This window comes from Myotis davidii, unplaced genomic scaffold (genome assembly GCF_000327345.1).
Source record: "Myotis davidii unplaced genomic scaffold, ASM32734v1 scaffold299, whole genome shotgun sequence".
NCBI lineage: Eukaryota > Metazoa > Chordata > Mammalia > Chiroptera > Vespertilionidae > Myotis > Myotis davidii.
Window position 1 is genome coordinate 780,107 of NW_006293088.1, and position 19,976 is coordinate 800,082.

General features: G+C 58.5%; 1 protein-coding gene across 1 annotated transcript in view; it reads left to right on the top strand.

Annotated features, from left to right (window-relative positions):
* Nucleotides 1–19,976, top strand: part of IFFO2 (intermediate filament family orphan 2) — a gene marked incomplete at its 5' end in the record, with an annotated part of 55,222 nt that overhangs the window by 26,661 nt on the left and 8,585 nt on the right. The window contains 4 exon segments of the mRNA XM_015565925.1: nt 14,611–14,671; nt 15,531–15,626; nt 16,751–16,891; nt 18,172–18,311. Coding sequence (XP_015421411.1) covers nt 14,611–14,671; nt 15,531–15,626; nt 16,751–16,891; nt 18,172–18,311 — 438 coding nt within the window.

Below are 19,976 nucleotides of genomic sequence, written 5' to 3' on the forward strand. Positions count from 1 at the left end.
GGGCAGGGCACGGGTGCAGTGGCCTCCCCCACGCCCCCAGCCGCTTCTCCTCTCCCTCTGTCTTGGACCGTCTCCTTTTCGGCTTCTTGCTACGTCCAGTCCAGGGATCGGGTGGCTGGGGGACCATGTCTCTGGGGGAAGAGAGGCCCCAATCGGGTTTGGGAAGAGTTGTGCTGGTCCCTGGGCAGGGTTGGGGTTGGTGACCCTTTGCCCGTCCTGAACTGGCACTTGGCAGGGTCCGGGCAGCTCGGGGGTTTGCTCAGGAAGGGGGCCTCTCTGGTGTCTGAAGGACCCCCCTGGCCATCTGAGGGCCTGGGCCGGACCAGACTGGGGGGCCCTTCATTCAGGGGCCACAGTCAGGGCCAAGAGGGGCCCAGCCTGGCAGCTGGAGTGGGGCCTGTGCACTTCACTCATGCAGTTTGGAGGTTTGCACTTTGGGGCCCATCCTGACCCCCAGGAAACTGCCTGACCTTCCCCCTCCCATTCTGAGGCCGCCTGGCACAGCGAAAGGAGCCAGGCTTTGGGACAAGAGAGACCCGTGCTCTAGTCCTGCATCCGCCATCCCACAAGGAGAGCAGAGGCGGGTGCATCAGGTGGTTCTGAGCTGGGGCCCTGGAGCCGGACTGTCGAGCTCTGTGACCTCGCACATCTTGCTTCCCTGCCCTCCCTTCCCTGGGCCTGTTTCCTCGTCTGTGAAATGGGCCTAATAACAGTACCCACCTCATAAGGTTGGTGTGAGGATTGAATGAACTAAGAGTGCCCATCAATGCCAGCCCTTCATGATGTTAACTACTGCGATTATGTCACCTGGGCAAGTTGCCTGACCTCTGTGAGCCTCAGTTTCCCCGTCAGCAGAATGGGGGTGAGAACAAGAGGGGCTCCAATACAGTCCCCTGCCAGGGGCTGTATGGTCACAGAAAGTTCTCTGGGCATCTGGAGGGAACTGACTTGTCTCCGCTCTGAGAGGGGAACCCCAGCCCCGTGGTTGGGTGGAAGGAGCACTGTGTGTGTGTGTGTGTGTGTGTGTGTGTGTGTGTGTGTTGGGGGCGCCCCAGTGCCCTCCCCCTGGTGCATGGCAAGTTGAATGCCAGTGCCCGCATGGCGACAGGAGGCTGGTACTAAGTAATGAGCCCGTCCCCTTGAACTGTGTGTGGTCACTAAGCCCTCTCTTGGAGCAGCTGATGGCAGTTTGTCCCGCTGTGCCAGCAGCCCTCAGGCCATTTGTGACACTCAGGGTGCCGCACACACAGGCAGGGCCCGCCGTGCCCCGTCCTCAATTGCACAAGCCCCACATGTAATTAATTGTTTTCCTGGGTCCTTGTCGCTCTTCCCTCCTTCCTCCCTGGCGGTTACTCAGGAGTGTCCTCCTTACCAGTGGCTGGGCAGGAAGTAGACGGGGCTCTGGGCTCCTGTCCTCGCTCTGCCGCCGCCCGACGGTGTGACCTTGGGCAGATCGCTTTCCTCTCTGAGCTTCAGACGTCTCACTTACAAATGGCCTGGACCTCGGAGCGTCTCTTTCTGACTTCCCGGGATCCCGTTTCCATGTTCTGTGATTTTCCCTCCCACACATGGAGCCTATGTGTGCTTGCCTGTCCTCGTCTAATTCAGGCGGGGTCCTTCTCCCCCGTGTCACAGATGAGGGGACCGAGGCCTGGAGAGGGGACTTGCTCAAGGCTGCAGAGCCTGGTTTAAACCCAGGAGGGGGTGTGCCAACTCCTGGCTGCAGGTGATTAGGGAAACTTGGCATGGCCGGCATTGGCCCCAAGGCTGCTGGGTGAGCAGTGAGTGAGGATCTGGCTTTGATAGGCAGATTGCATCGACTTTCAGACCCACAGTGCCTTGCACTTACCTGTGGGGCACATTCACTTGGAATAAACAAGGGAGAGACCCAAACTGCAAATTAGGTTTCCAAAATAGCCTGGGGAGTTGCTATTTTACTCAAAGCTGTAAACATATCCTGGGGTGGGGCCCCCAGCCTCCTGGACACGGGTACAGACCCTCGGGGCCTCCTGGCTCTTGGCCTGGGTGCTCAGGCCAGCTGCTGGCTTCTGGACTTGAGCAAGAGCAGCAGCCCTAAAGGCAGAGAACCTGCTGACACTGGGCATGCAGTTGGGTGGAGTGTGTCTGGGGGCTTGGCCAGGCCTGGGCGGAAAGGGAAAGTGCCAGGGTAGAGAGCTGTGAGCACCATCCTTCCTATCACCTGCCCCCTGTGAGGTAGGCCTAGGCAGGGTGGCGAGAGAGGAGGATCATGGAAGGAGAGTCGCAGAGCTGGCAGGGACTGTGGAGGTTGTCTGGGGAAACTGAGGCTCCTGGGGAGGGGTAGGCAGGGAGGTCATGTCCAAGGTCACACAGTGGAATCAATGTCCTACTGACTCCAGATTGGATCTCCTCAGAAGGCCCTGGAGGTGACACTCAATGGGCCCTTTGTCCAGCAAACATTTGTTTGGTACCTGTGTACCAGGCTCTGTGCTAGGCTCTGGAGTTGCATCTGGGGAGCTAGACATGGAGTTGCAAGAGCTGAGTTAAGTAGGGGAGAGCCAACAGGTGAACAGTGACCTGGGCCTTTGGAGTACAGAAGAGGGGCATTTGACTTTGACCAAAGAGTCAGGGAAGGCTTCCTGGAGGAGGGGGTATATAAGCTGTGTTTTGAAGTTGGCATGAGGAGAAAGAGAAGTGACAAAGGAGGCAAACAGAGGAGAGCCTTCCAGGCAGAATACACAGCACATGCAAAGGCCCTGGGGGTGTGAGGTAGCTTGGCATGCCCAGGGCTGGAGCTGCTCTGGAGGATGGTGTTTTGTGTGGCCCCGTCCTAGCATGTGGCCGCGTGCTCCAGGGCTCATCACACACCAGGTGGGAACCTCTGCCCTTTCAGAGAAGAGGTTTGGCCGCTCCCAGCCCTTGCTCCTTGGGGAAGTCAGAGTGCCACCCCAGCGAGAGTGTGGAAGGGAAGTACTTATGATGAGTCTCCCTCTACCTGAGCCTTTTGATTAATAGGGAAACGGAGGCACAGATTACTGTGGTTGCAGGAGCTGAGGTAAGGACCAGGGACCCGCTTTTCTTTGGCAGCTGCTGAGCCCCGAGAGTACAGCCCCATTACACACACGCCTTAGAGGGCACGGAAGCCCTTTCTAAGTCTGCTCCCTTCCCTGTAGACACCTGGACAGATATGCAAATACATGTGCACCGAGAAGTTCTTCGCGGCTGAGATTGCTGGGATTTGGGGGATGACAGTGCAGGACCCCTTAGATCAGTGGTGCCCCAGCCACCTGCTGTATCGCCTGCTCGGCAAGAGGCTTGCCGTATACTGTTCAGTGGAAAAGGATCCTGAAGTCCCAATATGCACTGACCCCATTTTCATTTTTAAAAGATCTCACAAGAAAAACAGTCTCAGAGAAAGGAGGGGCAGCCAGTGTAACATCGATTGTCTCAGGATGGGGCATCAGATGGGTTTTGATTTTTATGTTTTTTGTTTGGCTTACCTGATTTTTAAAAAAATTATTTCTTGTGTGACCATTGTGAGATTCTCATGCTATTTAAAACGGGGGAAATGAGCAGGTATTTTTGCCTTTCTAAAATGTAAATGGCTTTGATTTTTTCTTAGTAGGTGATACATCACATCATTCAAAAATTTAAAAAGATTGCCGAAACCGGTTTGGCTCAGTGGATAGAGCGTTGGCCTGCGGACTGAAAGGTCCCAGGTTCGATTCCGGTCAAGGGCATGTACCTGGGTTGCAGGCCCATCCCCAGTGGGAGATGTGCAGGAGGCGGCTGATTGATGTCTCTCTCTCATCGATGTTTCTAACTCTCTATCTCTCTCCCTTCCTCTCTGTAAAAAATCAATAAAATATAATTAAAAAAAAATTTAAAAAGATTCAGAAGGAGTGGGGTTTATGGAGGATGCTCACTCAGGCTTGGGAGTCAGATGGACCTGGGCTTGACACAGAGCAATCATTTCACTAGAGCCTCAGTGTTCTCATCTGTAAGGTGGGAACAGTAACACCTGGCTCACAGAGCTGTGGTGGGAGTAAAGTGACATAATGAACATTATGCAGTTGATGCAAGTCTTCTCCTTCTCCTGGGAGACCAGAGTCTGATGAGAGAGGCAGAGAAGTAAACATGTACAGCACCCTGGATGCCACGAGGAAGGCTTGTGCCAGGACTGGAAACACCGGGATGGGCATACTGGTTCATGCTGGGGAAGTCATGGAGGGCTCCCTGGAGGAGGTGATGAAGGTCTAGCAAGCCTGGAAGACGTTGGAAATTGTGGGGAGCCGATATAGGGTTAAGCCTCGGACTGACCTGTGGGCAAAGTCACAAACAATTCCCAGCTTAGAGGGCACAGTCCTCTTAGCATAATTGGCTTGACCCTAGGAGGCTCCCTAGATCTTATCTGGGAAGCTAATGGGCTGAGGAAGTGCAGGAAGTATAACCATGGTGTAAACAAGTGAAACTCACAAGAACAAAAACAAGTGAAACTCACAAGAACAAAAACAAGTGAAACTCACAAGAATAGTGTAACTTTGGTAACCACTACCTTGTTTACCTCTGACTATAAAAATAAAGGCTCAGATTGCCTTGGGATCTTTCTCTGTGGCCTCAGCAAGGCCCGTAATTATGGTGACTGCTACCTTGTTTACCTCTGGCTATAAAATAAAGGCTTACAGCTTGCCTGGGATCTCTCTCTGTGGCCTCAGCCAGGCACAGGGAAGATCCACGGAGACTAAGGAAAGCTAGAGAGTTTTGAACGCTGTCTCCGTGTAAAACATTCTTCGCCGACTCCGTCCACACCTTTGGGAACCCCTGGACCGCTGGGGCTGGACCCCAGCAGGAAATGGTGCCTGAAACCTCACGATGGCCTGCAGTTTGGGACACAGATTCTTCCTTGCCATGAGGTGCTCGTTGAGTCACTTTCCTTCTCAGAGTGGCCTGGTTTGTGGGGGGCAATGCCCACTTGGGGTGTGGTTCCTAGACAGAGGACTGGAAGGAGGGTGCTGTCCAGCCTACAGCTCTGGATCGCAGGCGTCCACAGAGTAGCTGGGTCTCCAAAGGAATTTTCAATAAATGACACCAATGTCGAAGTGATGCTGGGAACCAGGGCAAATATGGACACTGGGCAATTGGACCAATGACTCATATAGACAGATGAAACCTCAGGTTGGCGTTGGGGCGGGTGACCCGGGGTTTCTCTGGGCCTGGGAGCGTGCCCTTAAATGCCTTATGCCTCGCAGGGTGGCTCCACGAGACTGGCTGGGCTCTGGCTGGCAGGACCTCTCCTGCCTTGGTCTCACCTGCTGTTATGGTGGCTCTGGTCACAGACCTCAAAGGGCTGGGCACGTGCCCACTCATTCTTGGGGCACACGGGGGGGTCTAGAGGGCAGACACTGGTAGGGGAATTGGTGCCAGCATCTGGTTTCTTTCCCTCTGCCATTCCCACCCTATGTACCCCTGATCATCCATCCAGGTGACGGTGGCATCTACCTCATTGTTATTGTCATCATCAACATGATTATTATGGCAACACAGTGGCTCTGGGATCAGTCGGTCCTTGGTTCAGGTCTGGCCCTGTCACCTGCAGGGTGGTCCGGGACCACTCCCTGGGTCTCTCCCGACTTCTCTGCCCGTCTGTCATTGGGAGGCCATGCGGATGAGGATGATCCGCGTGCTCGTGGTGTGTCAGGCACTGTTCCAGGCACCTGTCATACCTGAGTCCACTGAATACTTGCGAAAACCCTATGAGGTGGGAGGTCTTCCCGAGGCTCAGAGAGGGTCAGTAGCTTGCTGCAGTCATAGAGCTGCCCAACGTATAGCTGGGTTCGATCCCAAGCCCATCTGGCTCCAGAGCCCTTGCCCTTCTCCCCGCTGCACGCGTTGGTTTGAACTCAGAGACTGATGCCAGCTGCCTTCGAGATGCTGTGGTTTATTAGAGAGCTTTGTGGGCAGCATGGCGTGTCTATCCAGGGACCATGGACATTGCTTTCTGGCCTGGCCGGGTGGGCCCTTAGAATTTATCTAGTTTGACACCATTGCATTAAGAACGGGAAAGTGATGCTAGAGGAGGAGAAGGGACTTGGCCAAGGTCACACAGCAAGTTGGGCAGACACAGGACCAGATACGGCTTCCGGCTCAGTACAGGCTTCTCATTGCCCGGGGAGGGGGGGGGGTGTGGACCTGGGGAATGGGGTGCATCTAGTTAGGGACTTGCCCATCTTTCCTGCCCACCTCTCTCCAGGCCTGGTGGCTCCTTACAGAGAGGAGGCCGGCCAGCAGGGTGCAAAGGGCCCCTTTGGTCACCGAGGAACAAGGAGCTCTCCCCACAGACCACCGGCAGGGCTTGCTTTCACCTCTTTGCTGGGGAAACGCATTAAAACGGGATTTCAGTGCCACCTCTCAGTTGCTTCCAGAGGGCGGGGGCAGGATGGAGAGGTGTCCCTGCTACGGTGCTTGGAGCCTTACCTGCTCACCTGTCCCCCTCCTCCGAGCAAGTGCAGTCCGGGTAATACCAGCGGTAAAAATGACTGTCCATCAGGATCGCCTGTGTACCTTCACGTGAGCTCGTTTCATCTGTCTGTGAACCCTGCAAGTAGGATTGCTACCCTATTTTACAGAGGAGGAAACGGAGGTTCCTGCCTCATGGCAAGTAGGTCCCCCGGGACCGCAGTGGCAAACAGCTTTCTCAGTTTGCCTGTCCTCAGTGGGGCGGTTGAGAGTCCTATAACCGTTGATTCTGTGAGGCCCACGTGCACACGGCAAGCCCTCAGGGACAATTATGGAATGAATGAATGGGCAGATGAACGAACCAATGTCTGCTGCGCCCCAACCCCTGCTGTTGGTAGTTGGTGCTGAGAGCAAGAGCCAGAGACCTGGGCCATTACCCAGGAGAACTCTGGATGGAGTTGACATCCCTGAGGCTGTCACCTCTTCTGGGCTCCAAGGAAGGGCCACATGCAGGGTCTGCAAACAGCACTGCCATGTCATATTCAGAGGGACCCTTCGAGGTCATATTATCTAGGGATTGGGAGACTAAGGCCCAGGCAGGGAAGGGACTTGCTGGGGTCATGCATTAGTGACAGAGCCGGGACTCGAACCAGGATCTCCTGTGTCCCAGCCCAGAGCCCTTCCCTCCACAGGTGCTTTCTGCTCACCCCGACTAGCCTGGCACAGGCCTCGTCCACTGGGGCCCCGGAGGGGACTGCTCTGTCAGGTTGCGAGCAGATCCATGCAGACATCCATGCCACATACATGTGGCAGCATGCTGGGCAGAGGGTGGCTGCTCAAACCCGGCCCATCACCAGCTCGTTGCCTGCCCTCCTGGGCCATTACAGCCGCCTGTAATGGAGTCAGTGGCCCTGGTTAAGTGTTCACATTAGATTAATGCCTCCTCCACGGAGACAATCAGTTGGCATTTAATTTGTCTTTCCTTCTGAGCAGCTGAGTACAGCTGGGCAGCCAGGCCTCTGACGGGCGTGTCTGCCAGGGCATCCTCAGTGCGGATGGGAGCATCAGGGAGGAGGGTGTGTGGGTGCTGGCAGGTACCTGGGAGAGTGGGGTCAGGGACGCCGGGGCCTCCCCACTTGCAGGCTGGGGGACCCAGCCCCCCGTTTACTGGAGAGAAAAGATACAGTATAAGCAGATGAGAGGACCAGGTCAGGAGATGGAGGCCGCGTGTCTCAGGGTTCAGCCCTCAGAGGGGCGGGCTCTCACGTATCCCCCGCCCCATCCACCCCCACTGCCCTTTCTGCCACAAATGTGACAGAAATGTTACTTTTCTGCCACAAATGTGAATTGTTTGTGATAATAGACCAGGGGTGGTGGTGGTATGGAATGAGGAAGTTGACTCAGTTGTGAGTTTTAAGCTCTCTAGGTGGGCTCAGCAGAAGCCAAGGGGGTGGGGCCGGATCTTCACACTGAGCTCCCATCTCGCCCGCAGGAGTACCCACTCTGATCTGTTAACCCATTGGCTTCTGGGAAACTGCACTGAAGACAGGGCCCTAGTCTGCCTCTGTGCCCGCAGCTGCCTCCTCCAGTCAGGGCACCGGCTCGGCCTCCGTGTGGCATCGAGGGGTGGAGAAGGGGAGAGCTACCTCTGGGCATCTGTGCCCAGAAATTTGGGGGCAGCACAGAGCCCAGGGGTACAGGCAGCAGAATGGCTCCAGCATGCCCCCGGGCCACCCCCTGCAGCCTACACCTGGCTGTGCTGCCATGGGGTGAGCGCCCCGGGGCCCAGGTGGAAATTGCTCTCCACCCATCTGCCCTCCGCCTGAGGGCCGGGCCCACGCTTGGCCCAGAATGAAGTTTTCCACTGAAGCCTCACCTGAACTCACTTCCCATCACCTGAGTGACTTGGCCTGGGTGTGCCGCCCCTACCTTTCCTGGAAAGGTGTGGGCCATTCATTCCTGTGGCGCCCTCCCAGCTCTCGGAGGCTGGCAGCTGGAGCCAGCCCTGCCCTGAGGAATGAGCCACTGAAGATGTTGTCTGCTATGTGCCAGGCGTGGGACTGGTGTTTTCACCCATACGGCCCACCTCGTGGACTTCTCACAACCACCCTCATGTGTGGTGGTGGGCTTCCCATCTCCCAGACGGGGAGACTGAGGCTCAGAGAGGGGGACTGACTGGTCCCGAGCTCACACGGTGGGGAACGGTTAGGAGGGGCAGGAGATGAACCCAGGGGCCTGCTGCCCAGGAGTCCCCAGGACTTTCTCCCCAGAAGCCCCAAGGCCTCGTTTTGCTGGGGCTGCCCCCACTTTCCTTCGAGCTGGAGCCCCGGAGCCTCTTTCTCTGATCACAGAGGAAGTGAAAAGTCTGTGAGTCAGTCCCGGCCAGTGACTTCAGCTTGGCTCTCCTCCCCTCGGCAAGCCAGGCGTTGTCAGCCCCTTTCCTGTGGGGCTGTGTCATCGGGAGCTGAGGGAGTGTTGGCTGGGGGTGGGGGCTGGCTTTGAAGCTGCCCCTCCCCTCCCCCCAGCGGCTGGCCGAGACTTCTGGGCCATCACGTGGTCCCAGCCCAGGCGCCTCGGGATGCCTGGAGACCACATCTGGCTGGGGCGGTGCTGCGCCTCCCCCTCCGGGCCACTGGCCTCACACGTGTGCTCCTTCTGGAGATGGTGGCCCAGGCCCCGCATCTCAGCGCCAGTATGGAGTCATTTCCTCTCCCTGCCTCATTGTCCCACATCCCTGCATCCCCTCCCCAGCTGGAGGGCTGTGGGAAGTGGGAGAGGGAGGCTCTCTTCCCTCGCCTGCTTCCTGCCCTGGCTGCCTCTCCCTGGCCTGGCCTGGTCTCTCCCTGGAGAGCCTCGTGTGGACAGAGCTGGGCGGAGAGTTGGTGCTGGGAACTCAGCTCCGGGAAGCCCCCGGACTAGCAGGGGGCAGACAGGAGATGATCCTTCCAGGCAGAAGGGGCCCTCGACAGGGAAGGGCGGAGCAGGAGGGCTGAGGACTGGTTGCTGCTTGGATTCATTCATTCATTCATTCATTCAACAAATCCATACAGCAACTCTTCTACCCTTACCTAATGCGGTGGGCTGTAGACGCAGGGACTATAGCAGCAAGCATGGGAATAGTAACGACAAGCAGTTCTCTGGGCTGGTGGAGGGGCTGGACCCCCAGCTTTGGACCCAGCTCGTCTAGTGACTTGTTTGGGGGTGCCCCTCCGCTGTGCCTCTCTTCCACCCTGGAACAGGCATCTCGCCCATGTGTCCTCTCTGCCCTGCTGGCCAGGTCGCAGGGTGCCTGGACCTGCTGAGATGGGCGCTGGAGGGCTTCCCTGTGCTGCAGGCACACACCCAAGCTCCCGACTCATGGACTCCACGGCCTGGGCCCCCGCTTGTCCCTGCATTGGCACAGGGACCCTCCAGGCCACCCTTGCCCTTGTCCAGCACCCACCCCTGCTCCCATGTGTGGATCGTGCCCAGTGGTGCCCCAGGGGTATCCGGGGAGGCCCTGTGTAGGCCCCTTCCTTCGTGGGATCCCGATTTCACATTCAGTTCACGGCTCCAGGCAGTGGGAGGGAGTGAGCACTGGACACCAGGGGGATTGGAGGGACCAAGTGGCAAGGGCCAGTAATGCACCCCGAGGTCTGCCCAGCCAGACCTGGCCGTGGCTGTGGGCCAGTCACATGGCTGTCAGAGAGGGTGGGTTTTTCTTGCGTGTCCCTGGGGTGTGTTGGGCCACGATCTACCTTGTTGAGAAATGGAGGCCGATGTTGGGGAAGGCAGATCGGGCCCAGTCTCACTCTGGTTAGTCCAGCAGAGTAGCGGGCACCCTGCCACCCACTCCCTGCGTAGCCCTGGGCCTCAGCATTCTTATCTGTACCATCAGGTTTGGGCGAGGGGAGCCCCGATGCCCTCCAGCCTTCACTCTGGGAGATTCTGAGTGTCGGTCTTCTTCTGTAAAGTAGAAACAGCCCCACCTTCCTGGCTGTGTGATCTTGGCTCATGGTTTTGGACTTGAACATCTTCATCAGTACCATGGAGATAGTGACTGTCCCTAAGGCTACCGTGCAGCTCATAGAATGAGGCTACGTATGTGAAGCCCCTAAGAACGGAGCCCGCACAGCGTGTGCGCTGTTAGAACCTGTTAGAGCCTCTGTTAGTCTTCTTACCATCCTCATCCTCGCCATCATGGGCTCTCCTGCCTGCCTCGGAGGCTGGGAGCGCTTTGAGGCGCTGGCACACCTGTGAGGCTTGCAGGGTGTCTGCATGTGGGAGGGGTGGAGAGTGGAAGGACCTGGGGCCGGAGTGGATCTGGGGCCAGGGCCTGAGCACGCTCTGGAGGTGGGGAAGGTGGAGGGCGGCCCATCGCGCTGTCCTTGGCACAGCGGCTGGCTCTTGGGGTGAGAACCACGCAGGGAGGGACACCATCACCGCGCCGCCGGGGAAGACGGAGCCTGAGGCCTGGCTGCCGCAAGCGGGAGCTTGGAAGTGGAGCAGGGAAAGCAGTGGAAGGGGCTGCGGGACTTGGGAAGGGGTACATTTGAGAGGAGCCTGGGAGGACGCAGAGGACTGCAGGAGGCCGAGAGGGAGGGAGGGACAGGGAGCCTCTGTTTGCTCATCTGCACCGTGGGGGCGATGTGGGGGATGGGGGTAAGTGACATGTTGCATTTTGTGTGTCTATGGATGCCTAATATGGTGAACACAACCCAGAAGCTGCCCAGTAAATGTCCCTCCTCTCCTTTCTCTAGTCTAACACCTGAGGAGAGAAGAATTTGGAAGTTTTAGGAGCTGTCGGGTCGGGGTGGGCAGGGTGGCTCTCAGTGACTCAGGCCGTCTTGGCCCTGGCGTGAGTTGTCTCTGTGCTCTGGGCCTTTATTTTCCCACCTGTAAAATGGGGAGGTTTTGTGTGTGTGTGTGTGTGTGTGTGTGTGTGTTTTCCTGTGACCACCTTTGCTGAGCGGTGGGTCAGGCAAGAGAATTGGGACAGTGAAGGTTAAAGGACATGACATCCACCAGCCCCTGACCCGTAGTAGGTGTGCCCTCTTCTCAGTGGCCATTGGCTACTCCCTGGCCTTCCTCCTGCCCCTCTTTGCTGATGCTGGTCCCTCTGCCAGAAACACTGTCCTGCCGAAACCTTACTCCTGTGGGCTGAACCAGGTTGGGGAGGGGACCGGACCGTGCCTGGGAAGCAGGTGTTGAAATTCCATAGCCCACAACTTGGCAGACCAGTTCTCGGGGAAGCTGGTGCTCCCTGCTCCCAGGCTGCACACAGTGAGGGTGGGGTGTCTGGGGCATCTTAAGAAGCACATCACCTGTCGTCATCCTTTCACCCCAGTCAGCCAGAGCAGCTGAAGGGCAAAGCTTTTCTGCACTGTCAACACTGGGGCCGGCCCAGCCAGGTTTTCCCGCCGCAGCCGGAGGCACGTCAGCGTGGGCAGTGGATCCGTCTGCCAGGCCAGCTGCTATCTACATGCTGGGGTCTGTGCTAGGTCTTCTGGGACCAGAAGTGCCGGCTGCCCACGCAGCCTGGCTTTGGAAACAAAAGGCTCAAGCAAGTTTATCTGCCGGGGTGCAGCTTAGAATCGCTAGTGAGGAGTGGGGCCACTCCACGTGCCATCTGCAGGGGAGCTCTTTAGAAATGCAGCATGTTCGCCCCGCCCCAGCCCTGCTGAGTCCGGTCTGCATCTGAGCAAGATCCACGTGATGCCCATGCCTGTCACAGTGTGAGCAGGCCTAGGCCTCAGTCCCATCCCTGCTGAAAGCTGTGTGACCTTAGACAAGTGACCTCACCTCTCTGAACCTCAGCTCTCTCATCTGCAAAATGGGTTTGGGGGGAAAGCCTTTGCCCGAGAGGGTTAATTGTTCACATGAAAGCTGATGAGATATGTATATGAGGCACTGGGCCCAGTGCGTGCGTGGTACCCAGACGTGCTCACCAATCAGTGGCTGCTTCTGTTGCTGCTAACGTGGCTTGGGTTCTTGGTCTGGGTGGACTTAGGGCCAGTCGTTCTCCTTCTCTGGGCCTCATTTTTCCCATCTGTACAATGGGTCTGTTGACTCCTGCCCCACCTTCCTCATGAGAAGGTTGCTGAAAGGAAAAGTGAGAGGGGGCTGGGCGTCCTGCCCAGGAGCTTGGGGAATGGGTGTGTGTGTAGCCGGGAGATGTCCCTGGGCGCCTGCATCTTCATCCCTCGCTGCCCCCTTCTCTGCTGCTCCTGGTGTCGCTGTAAGACGCAGTAGTGAGGCCAGGCGCTGGCACCTGCTCTGCGCAGTGGTTTTGGAATCAGGTTCTCGGCCCCCACTCAGAGCTGCATGGCCAGGAGGGATGATTCAGCGAGGGACCTGCCCTCTGGGCCTTGGCTTCTCTTGAGGGAAGCCCTGGATGCCCCATGCTGCTGGGCAGCGGGAGGGGGGCGGGGGTGAGGGCCGCCTGTGGACTTCTCCCCACCCAGGACTTCTGTCCCCCGACATTGGGCCTAGGGGTGAACTCCTGGCCTGGCCCTTGACACCCTGGATGACCTTGCAAATTTCTGGCACATTGTGGGCCTCAGTTTCCCTATTTGTACAGCGAGGGTGTTCAGTGAGATGTCCCGCCTGAGTTAGATCCTTAGGTTCCCTCTCTGCCCCTTGGCTTCCTCTGTGTCCTTCATCCCTGGGAGCAGCCCCCACCCAGCCCCCCTGCCCTCTAGGTCCTGGAGCCTGTGGCCCACGGCAGATCTAGGCCTGGCTGCCAGTGCCGGGGGCTGATCAAGATCAAAGGGAACAGGGGAGAGGGTGTGTGTGTGCATGTTTGTGTGTGTGTCTGTACGTCCCTCCGGGAGCCCTAGCCAGGCCCGTCTCGTTTTGTGTGGGAGAAAGGAGGAATTTTCCTCTGTGTGTGCAAACAGTATCCGTTTTCTCTTATTTCCAAAAGCTGGTGACGTAACCCATTCTCCGTCCATCCCTCCCCCTGGCCTATTTTTAGCTGCCCCGCAGCATCCTAAAGGCTTCCAGATCTGCTGCTCAGAGGCCATGTAGGGAGGCGGCAGTGGGGCAAGAAGAGAAAGGAGCTGTCTGTCTGTCCCAGGATGGAGAGGGAAGGGAGCCTGCCCCTGGCTTCCTCTGGGGAGGGAGGCGGTCTGGGTGGGGAGCCGTGTTAGGGCTTTGATTGGTCCTGGGTCCTGGAGGAGCCCAGCAGGGTTACGAGCACTCAGTCTGGAGCCTCGAGCCCAGGGTTTGAGTCCTGGCTCCACCTGTCGGCACCCTGACCTTGGGCACCTGACTCTGTGCCTGCCTCTCTGCACCCGTGACGTGGGGATAATGGAGGCGCCTGTGCTGGAGGGTTGTGATGTCATTGAATTATGTCACGGAGACGGGTGCCTCATGCGAAGTCAGCCCTTGTTAAGGCGAGCTGGTGTTGTTACGGCGAGTGCACTGGTTATCGTCTCATCCAGCCTCCAGTGATGCCGGGGTATCCGTTACCCCGCTGTGCCTTCTCCTCTCTGTCACATCCTGCCCAGCTTCGACCCGCGTGTGCACGAACCAGACAGTACATGGAAAGCCTGGACAGGGCCTGGCGTGAAATAAGCGCTAGAGAAGCGAGCGCTGTGTTTGTTATTTTTTGTTTTTCTGTAACAAAACAGACTTGGGTTTGAAGTCCAGCCCTACTCACTAACTAGCTGTGTGTCTTTGGGCGGGCACTCGACTTCTCCGAGCCTCCAGCCCTCATCTGTACGGTACAGTGATGTCTTGTCTTTATTGGTGAGGATAGGCTACGGGGCCAGAGATACTAAGATTGCGACAGTTGGCACAATAAAAGTGCTTCTTGCGGGTGCAGAGAACAGCCTGGCTCCTGCGTGCCAGCCTTAAGATTGTATGTTGCAGCCACGGCAGGAGCAGCAGTGTTTGCACAGCACTTCACAGTTTGCGTGAAGGGGGAGTGGAGGTCCCTCCTGCCTTCATCTCCCATGGTGCTGTGCTCATGCCTGAAGCATGACATTCATCCACACCGCCTGGTATTAGGGCCTGTGTCGACCTGCCTGTCCCTGCCCCGCCCCCAACCCCTAGAGGGAAGCTCCTGGAGGGCAGGCAGGGGTGGAGTCACTGCTGTGCCGGGGACAGGCCCAGGGTGGCTGCCCGCTCGGTGTGAGGCTGGACTGGCATGGGAGGCTCCCTCTGACCACCTGTCCTTCTTGGCTCTTACAGATGGGAGGAGGAGCTGGCCAAGAGCATGAACCTGCAGACCATGGTGGACACGCTGAAGGAGGTAAGAGCCCCAGAGGTCCCTCCTGATCAGAAGAGGCACAGTCCTTAGGGGGCGAAGTCCTCAGGGGGCAAAGCCGGGGGCAGTTCCCAGCCCCTATTCTGTGATTTCCTGCTGCCTCAGTCTCTCCTTGATGGAGCCAAGGGGCCTCTTCTGGCCCCGGCTTTGCAGCTAGGCAGGGACCGCACAGTGTTGCAGCAAAGCTCAGGTACAGGCGTTGGGAAGCCTGGGTCCAAGTCCTGGTGCCGCCCCAGCTTGTGGGGTGACCTCGGGCTAGTGACTCCCCTCTCCTGCCTCTTCTCCCCACCTGGATGGTGTTTAAGCCCCCACCCCCGCCCCCCAGCTTGCAGGATCTGACTTAGGGCCTAATGCCTTGGAGAGGGCAGTGGGCAGGTCACAAGGTGGGCGCCCAGCCTGAGTGGGCTCCCCATGGTGAGCATGAGGACCTTGTTATTCTGGCTCGGTAGCTCTGTGTTCTGGGCCCTGCACTCATCCGCCTGCTTAGGTACCCTAAGCAACTTCACCTTCCCGCCTCTCTTTTCCTCAGCCAAATGGGTACAAGAATAGTGACCCCATCAAATATTGGTGATGTCACACGAACGGACCTCATATGTTAACCTATGGGGACCACTTATTGCATTACTTGCTCTTTTCCTCTTACCGTCTGCCATGGGTCTCCCTTGCCGTAATATCCCTTTGAGAAGAGTTTTAAGCTGAGTGCTGGGAAGTCAGGCTGGGCCGAGGTCCTTGGCGCCCCATCCCCAGCCATCAGGTGCCTGGCCTGGCTGGGCCCAGGTGTCCGGTCCCTCCTGCCCTCAGGGTGCCCGGCCCCCCTCAACCCTCCCCATCTCTGTCCCCATAGGCGGCGCAGGAGGCCGAAGCCATCCAGGAGGAGATGAACGAGACGATCGAGAGGCTGAAGGCCGAGCTGGTGGTGTTTAAGGGGCTCATGAGTGATGTAAGTGCGCTGGCCGCCGCCCCAGGCGTCATCACCTCCCCCACACCCATCATGCAAAACGCTTCATTCACTCGGAGGCTCCAGAGCTCGGCTTCTAGTTAGAGTCCTGGCTGCGCGATGGACTGCGAGGATGACAGATGCATCAGAGACCAGGCGCCCCCTCCTGCCCGTCGTCCTCTCCCGCTTCCCTTGGTCTGAGTAGAGATGCATTAATCTGCCGCTTAACCCATCCTGCCTCCCGAGGCTCCTCCGACGGATGGTCTGTGTGTGTTGGCTCCGACTCTTCCCCAGCTCGCAAGGATGCGACGGGTGGTGGCCGAGGGCCTCAGTGTCCTGGCCCAGGTCGGGCACAGGTGGAGGGAGGCCTGTGCCATGCCACCCCGAGAGGCTCCCAGGCCAGTGGCCTTCCGCGGGGCTGCTCTGTACAGTCGGGGAAGGCGAGTGTGTGCTTCCTTTGGCCAATCAGAGCCCTTCTGAGTGACCGTGGGTACCGGCAGCTTTTGGCAGCCCAGGCCGCCTCCCTGCTGGGGACCTGGGTCTCCTGCCACCTGCAGACAGCGGGCAGTGTGTAGGGAGAGCCGCCAGGAGAAGGTGCCCGATTCCGGGTGACTCGTTGAGGTGTGGCCTCTGACCCTGAGGGGTGTGAAGCCGGGTGTGGCTGGGAGAAACCGCCTGGGGCGCCACGGGGAGGCCATGTGGCTCCCCTCACTGGGGTCCTGGGGGACCCCCTGTCCTGGGCAGACCCCCGCTGTCAGCCATGGGAGGAATCCTGAAGAGAGACAGCCGCCTAGGCAGGCACCTCCGTGGGGAAAGAAGGGAGTCTTTCAGCGCGGGATTGCCTCTGTGTTGTCTTTGCTCTAACAGAATAAACAGTGACACTGTCTGCTGAGAGGTGTCGTCCAGCCCTTAGGGAGCCCTCAAACGCGGCCTCACATTGTCCACTCGGCGCCAGAGCCTTTAGCTCCCACGGCCCCGCCACCCCCGCCCCAGCCTGAGCAGCGCTGGCCCAACCCTTCACGCCCAGGCCCTCCACCCCTCTCTGTCCAGCAGGGGCCGGGGAGCAGCGCCCCACGCCATGCCTGCTCCCTCCCTCGCTCACGTAACCCCTGCTGTCCTCCCTGCAGCCCATGACAGACCTGGACACAAAGATCCAAGAAAAGGCCATGAAGGTGGACATGGACATCTGCCGCCGAATCGATATCACGGCCAAGCTGTGCGATGTCGCACAGCAGCGGAACTCGGAAGACGTGTCCAAGATCTTCCAGGTGACTAGGGCTCACCCTGCTCACCATCGCCACCCCCACCTGCCACTGCCACCCTCCGGAGAGCCCCAGCCTCCCCCCTGCCTGGCCAGCCCTGCTCCCCTCACATCCTCCCCACTTCCCCCACCACCACCCCTCCGGCCCCCGAGGCAGTGTGGCCTCCCCAGGAGAGCGTAGACTCAGGGACTCTAGGCTCAGGCTGGCCCGACTCCATCCTCCAGGCTGACGGCTTCATCCTGTGGCTGAGGAGACCTCTCACCCGGGGGTGACGGGATGGGGCTCAAGGACGGAAATGGCAGAGCTGGGACTAGAACTCGGGTCTCCTGACCCTGCAGGGCTTCGTCCACCCACCCACACTGGGTTCACTGTCCGGCTTCCTGCCTCTTCCTCGAGGTGCCAGGCTGTGGGTGCGCTGGGTGAGCTGGCTGAGCCCTGGCAGATGAGCCTGTTGGCCTCTGTGTGGTTTTCCTTCCCACTGAAGAGGCGCTCGGTCTCCCCCGCCTTTCCGCTCCCCCCTCAGTGAGCAAGTGTGTGTCCCGAGAAGAGGCGATGGGTTCAGGGCCGCTGTTCCGGGGCTGCCTGAAGGGCGGGCGTCCTTTTCCGAAGGCTGCGTCTTCAGTCTGGGCTGTGGTTCGGCTTTTGCTAGCCCGGGGCAGTGTGTTGTTGCTTTCAGTGTGTGACTTTGGATGTAGCCGGGTGAGAACTGCGCTTCCCTGGGCCCCCTGTTCCCCTCTGGGCCTCCTCGCCGCCCTGCTGCTGGAGGGCAGGGGGCACCATATCAGCCTTGGTTTGGTTTGCTCATGTCTTGTCTGCTGGGAGTGGAGGGAGCTTGGTGAACCGGGGCCGCCGCCTCTTGCCTTTTGCATGTGAGCAGGAGGGCTCTGGGAGGCAGGGAGCCATCTGGGCCTTCGTGGGGGCGTCTCTGGCTCTCTGGCTGGTGCTGAGACATCCCAGGTCATTCTGTACCACAGCTCGCTCCTCTCCCCAAATCTGGTGGTGGCTTTTCTGGTGAAGGGGTGAGCTGAGCTGGCTCCGCCACCAGGGCAGGGCAGGGCAGGGCAGGGTCCAGGCTGTCTGTGTCCTACATCCCGCATGCCTCCCTACCTCATGCTTCCTGCTAACGCCGCCTGCTCCTTAGAGGACCTGTGCATCTTCCCTGGCAGCAGCCGGCCCCAGCCACGCTCCATCTATCCCGTGAGATGCTGGCTCCCTTCCCGGCCCACCCCTACCCTCCCTCCCCGCAGAGCCTCCCAGTTACCTCCATCTCTTCCTCTCCGGGTCAGGTGGTCCCCAAAAAGAAAGAGCGTAAGGTGACTTCGGACGATGACATCTCTGAGCAGGACGGGGAGGTGAACCGGTTCTCGGATGAAGAGGTCGGCTCTGTGAACATCACAGACGAGATGAAGCGCATGTTTAACCAGCTGTGAGTACTCCCTGCCCCAGCTGGGGGCTCCTCTCTGCTCCCCCAGATCACTAGGGCAGGGGTGGCAAACGGGTGGCCGGGGCTGAAAGTAGCCCACAGGTGTGTTTTATTGAACACATTTGCATTCATTTGGAACATTTATAATCTGGAAAGTTCCCCACTTTCACAAAGGACCAGTGGCCGTGGTGGTCGTATTTGTGTGGGAGTCTTGGCCAAGCCTCAGACGCACCCCGACTGGTTTTCCTCGTGGTGGGATGGCCGAGCTGAGCCACATGCCAGCCACCACGCTGGCCAAGCATTCTTCGTCTGTAGGATGCTTTACAAACGTGACTCCCTCGACTCCAGACTGTCGGCCCAGGAAGTGGGGTTATCATTCCCCTTTTGTAGATGAGGAAACTGAGGCGCAGGGAAGCGCCCTGGCTGAGACCACTCCGAGCTAGGATTCAGAGCTAGGCCCGCCTGCCTGTGTCCTCTCCTGCTGAGATGCTGCCTGGGTTAGTGGCCGACTGTAGGTTGGACATGGTCAGTGGTGGGATGGAACCGGTTTGTACCGGCTCATGAAAGCTGATTGTTCACGTCTGCCGGCTCCAGGTTCAGTGATGGCACAGTAGTAGCTTAAAATTTGCCAGCGTGGAAAATTGGCAAATGCTACCAAGCAGGGCTGACTTCGCCCCCCACCCCCACCCCCTAAGAGCTGTTTTCCCCGAAACTCACTGTGTAGAGTGATCTGGGGCAGGGATGCTTTGAGGCCTTGGCCTGTCCAGGACCATGCTCTCAACCCGGCTCCAGCTCTACTCTAATCCATGTAGCACCCTGAAGGGGGTGGGAAAGGAAGGGGAGAGAGAGGTGTCCCTTTGGGCATCGCATGACTTGCCTAAGGGCCTGGACTCACAGGGCAAGGCTGGTCTCTGGGGTCACCTTTCCCTTGTCCCAGTGACCTGCTCCTGCCTGCTCTGTCTGGGGTCTCTTGCAGTTGGGTTCCTGAGCCCCGAGAACTCAGCTTTTTTCCAGAACTCCACCCCCTCCCCCTCCCACTCCCCTACATTAGTCTCAGGGCTGAGCAAGCTTTCTGACCAGTGCCTCTCCACTGAGGTCCTCGGTCTCCAATAGCAGGGCTAGGTTTGCCATCTTTGCTCTGATGGCATCACAAAACCCCCAGAACCCCTCCCGAGAGGGCGCGCTCCTCCTAGCAGATGCCTCTGCCATCATAGTCGACTCAGAAGTTGGGGGCCCGGGACTCTCCTAATGCTTCCTGTAAAGATCACTCTGCCCAGCCCCTTCCTGTTCGAAGGGGGAAACTGAGGCTAGAGAGGGATGCGGGAGATGGGATGGAGCCTGCACCCCGATGGTCAGCCCAGTGCTTCGTCCCCAACCAGCTGTCTTCATGCCTGGAAGAGCTGGCCCTCTGCCCTCTCCGGGCGCCATCCCTGCCCTGGTCCCTTTGCAGCCGGCTACTTGGCAAGGAAGACAGTGGGAACGTGGGGTGCGTTTTCCCCCAAAATGGGGCTGCGTTTTGGGGATTGCTGTTGGAAGGCGACAAGGACACTCCCAGACTCTTGATTCCTCTTTGACACCCCCCCCCCCAATCTCATATTCTCATCTTTTGCTAACAGGAAGGGGGTGGGGGTGGGGGTAACCCTTGGTTGGGTCTAGGGTTTCTGAACG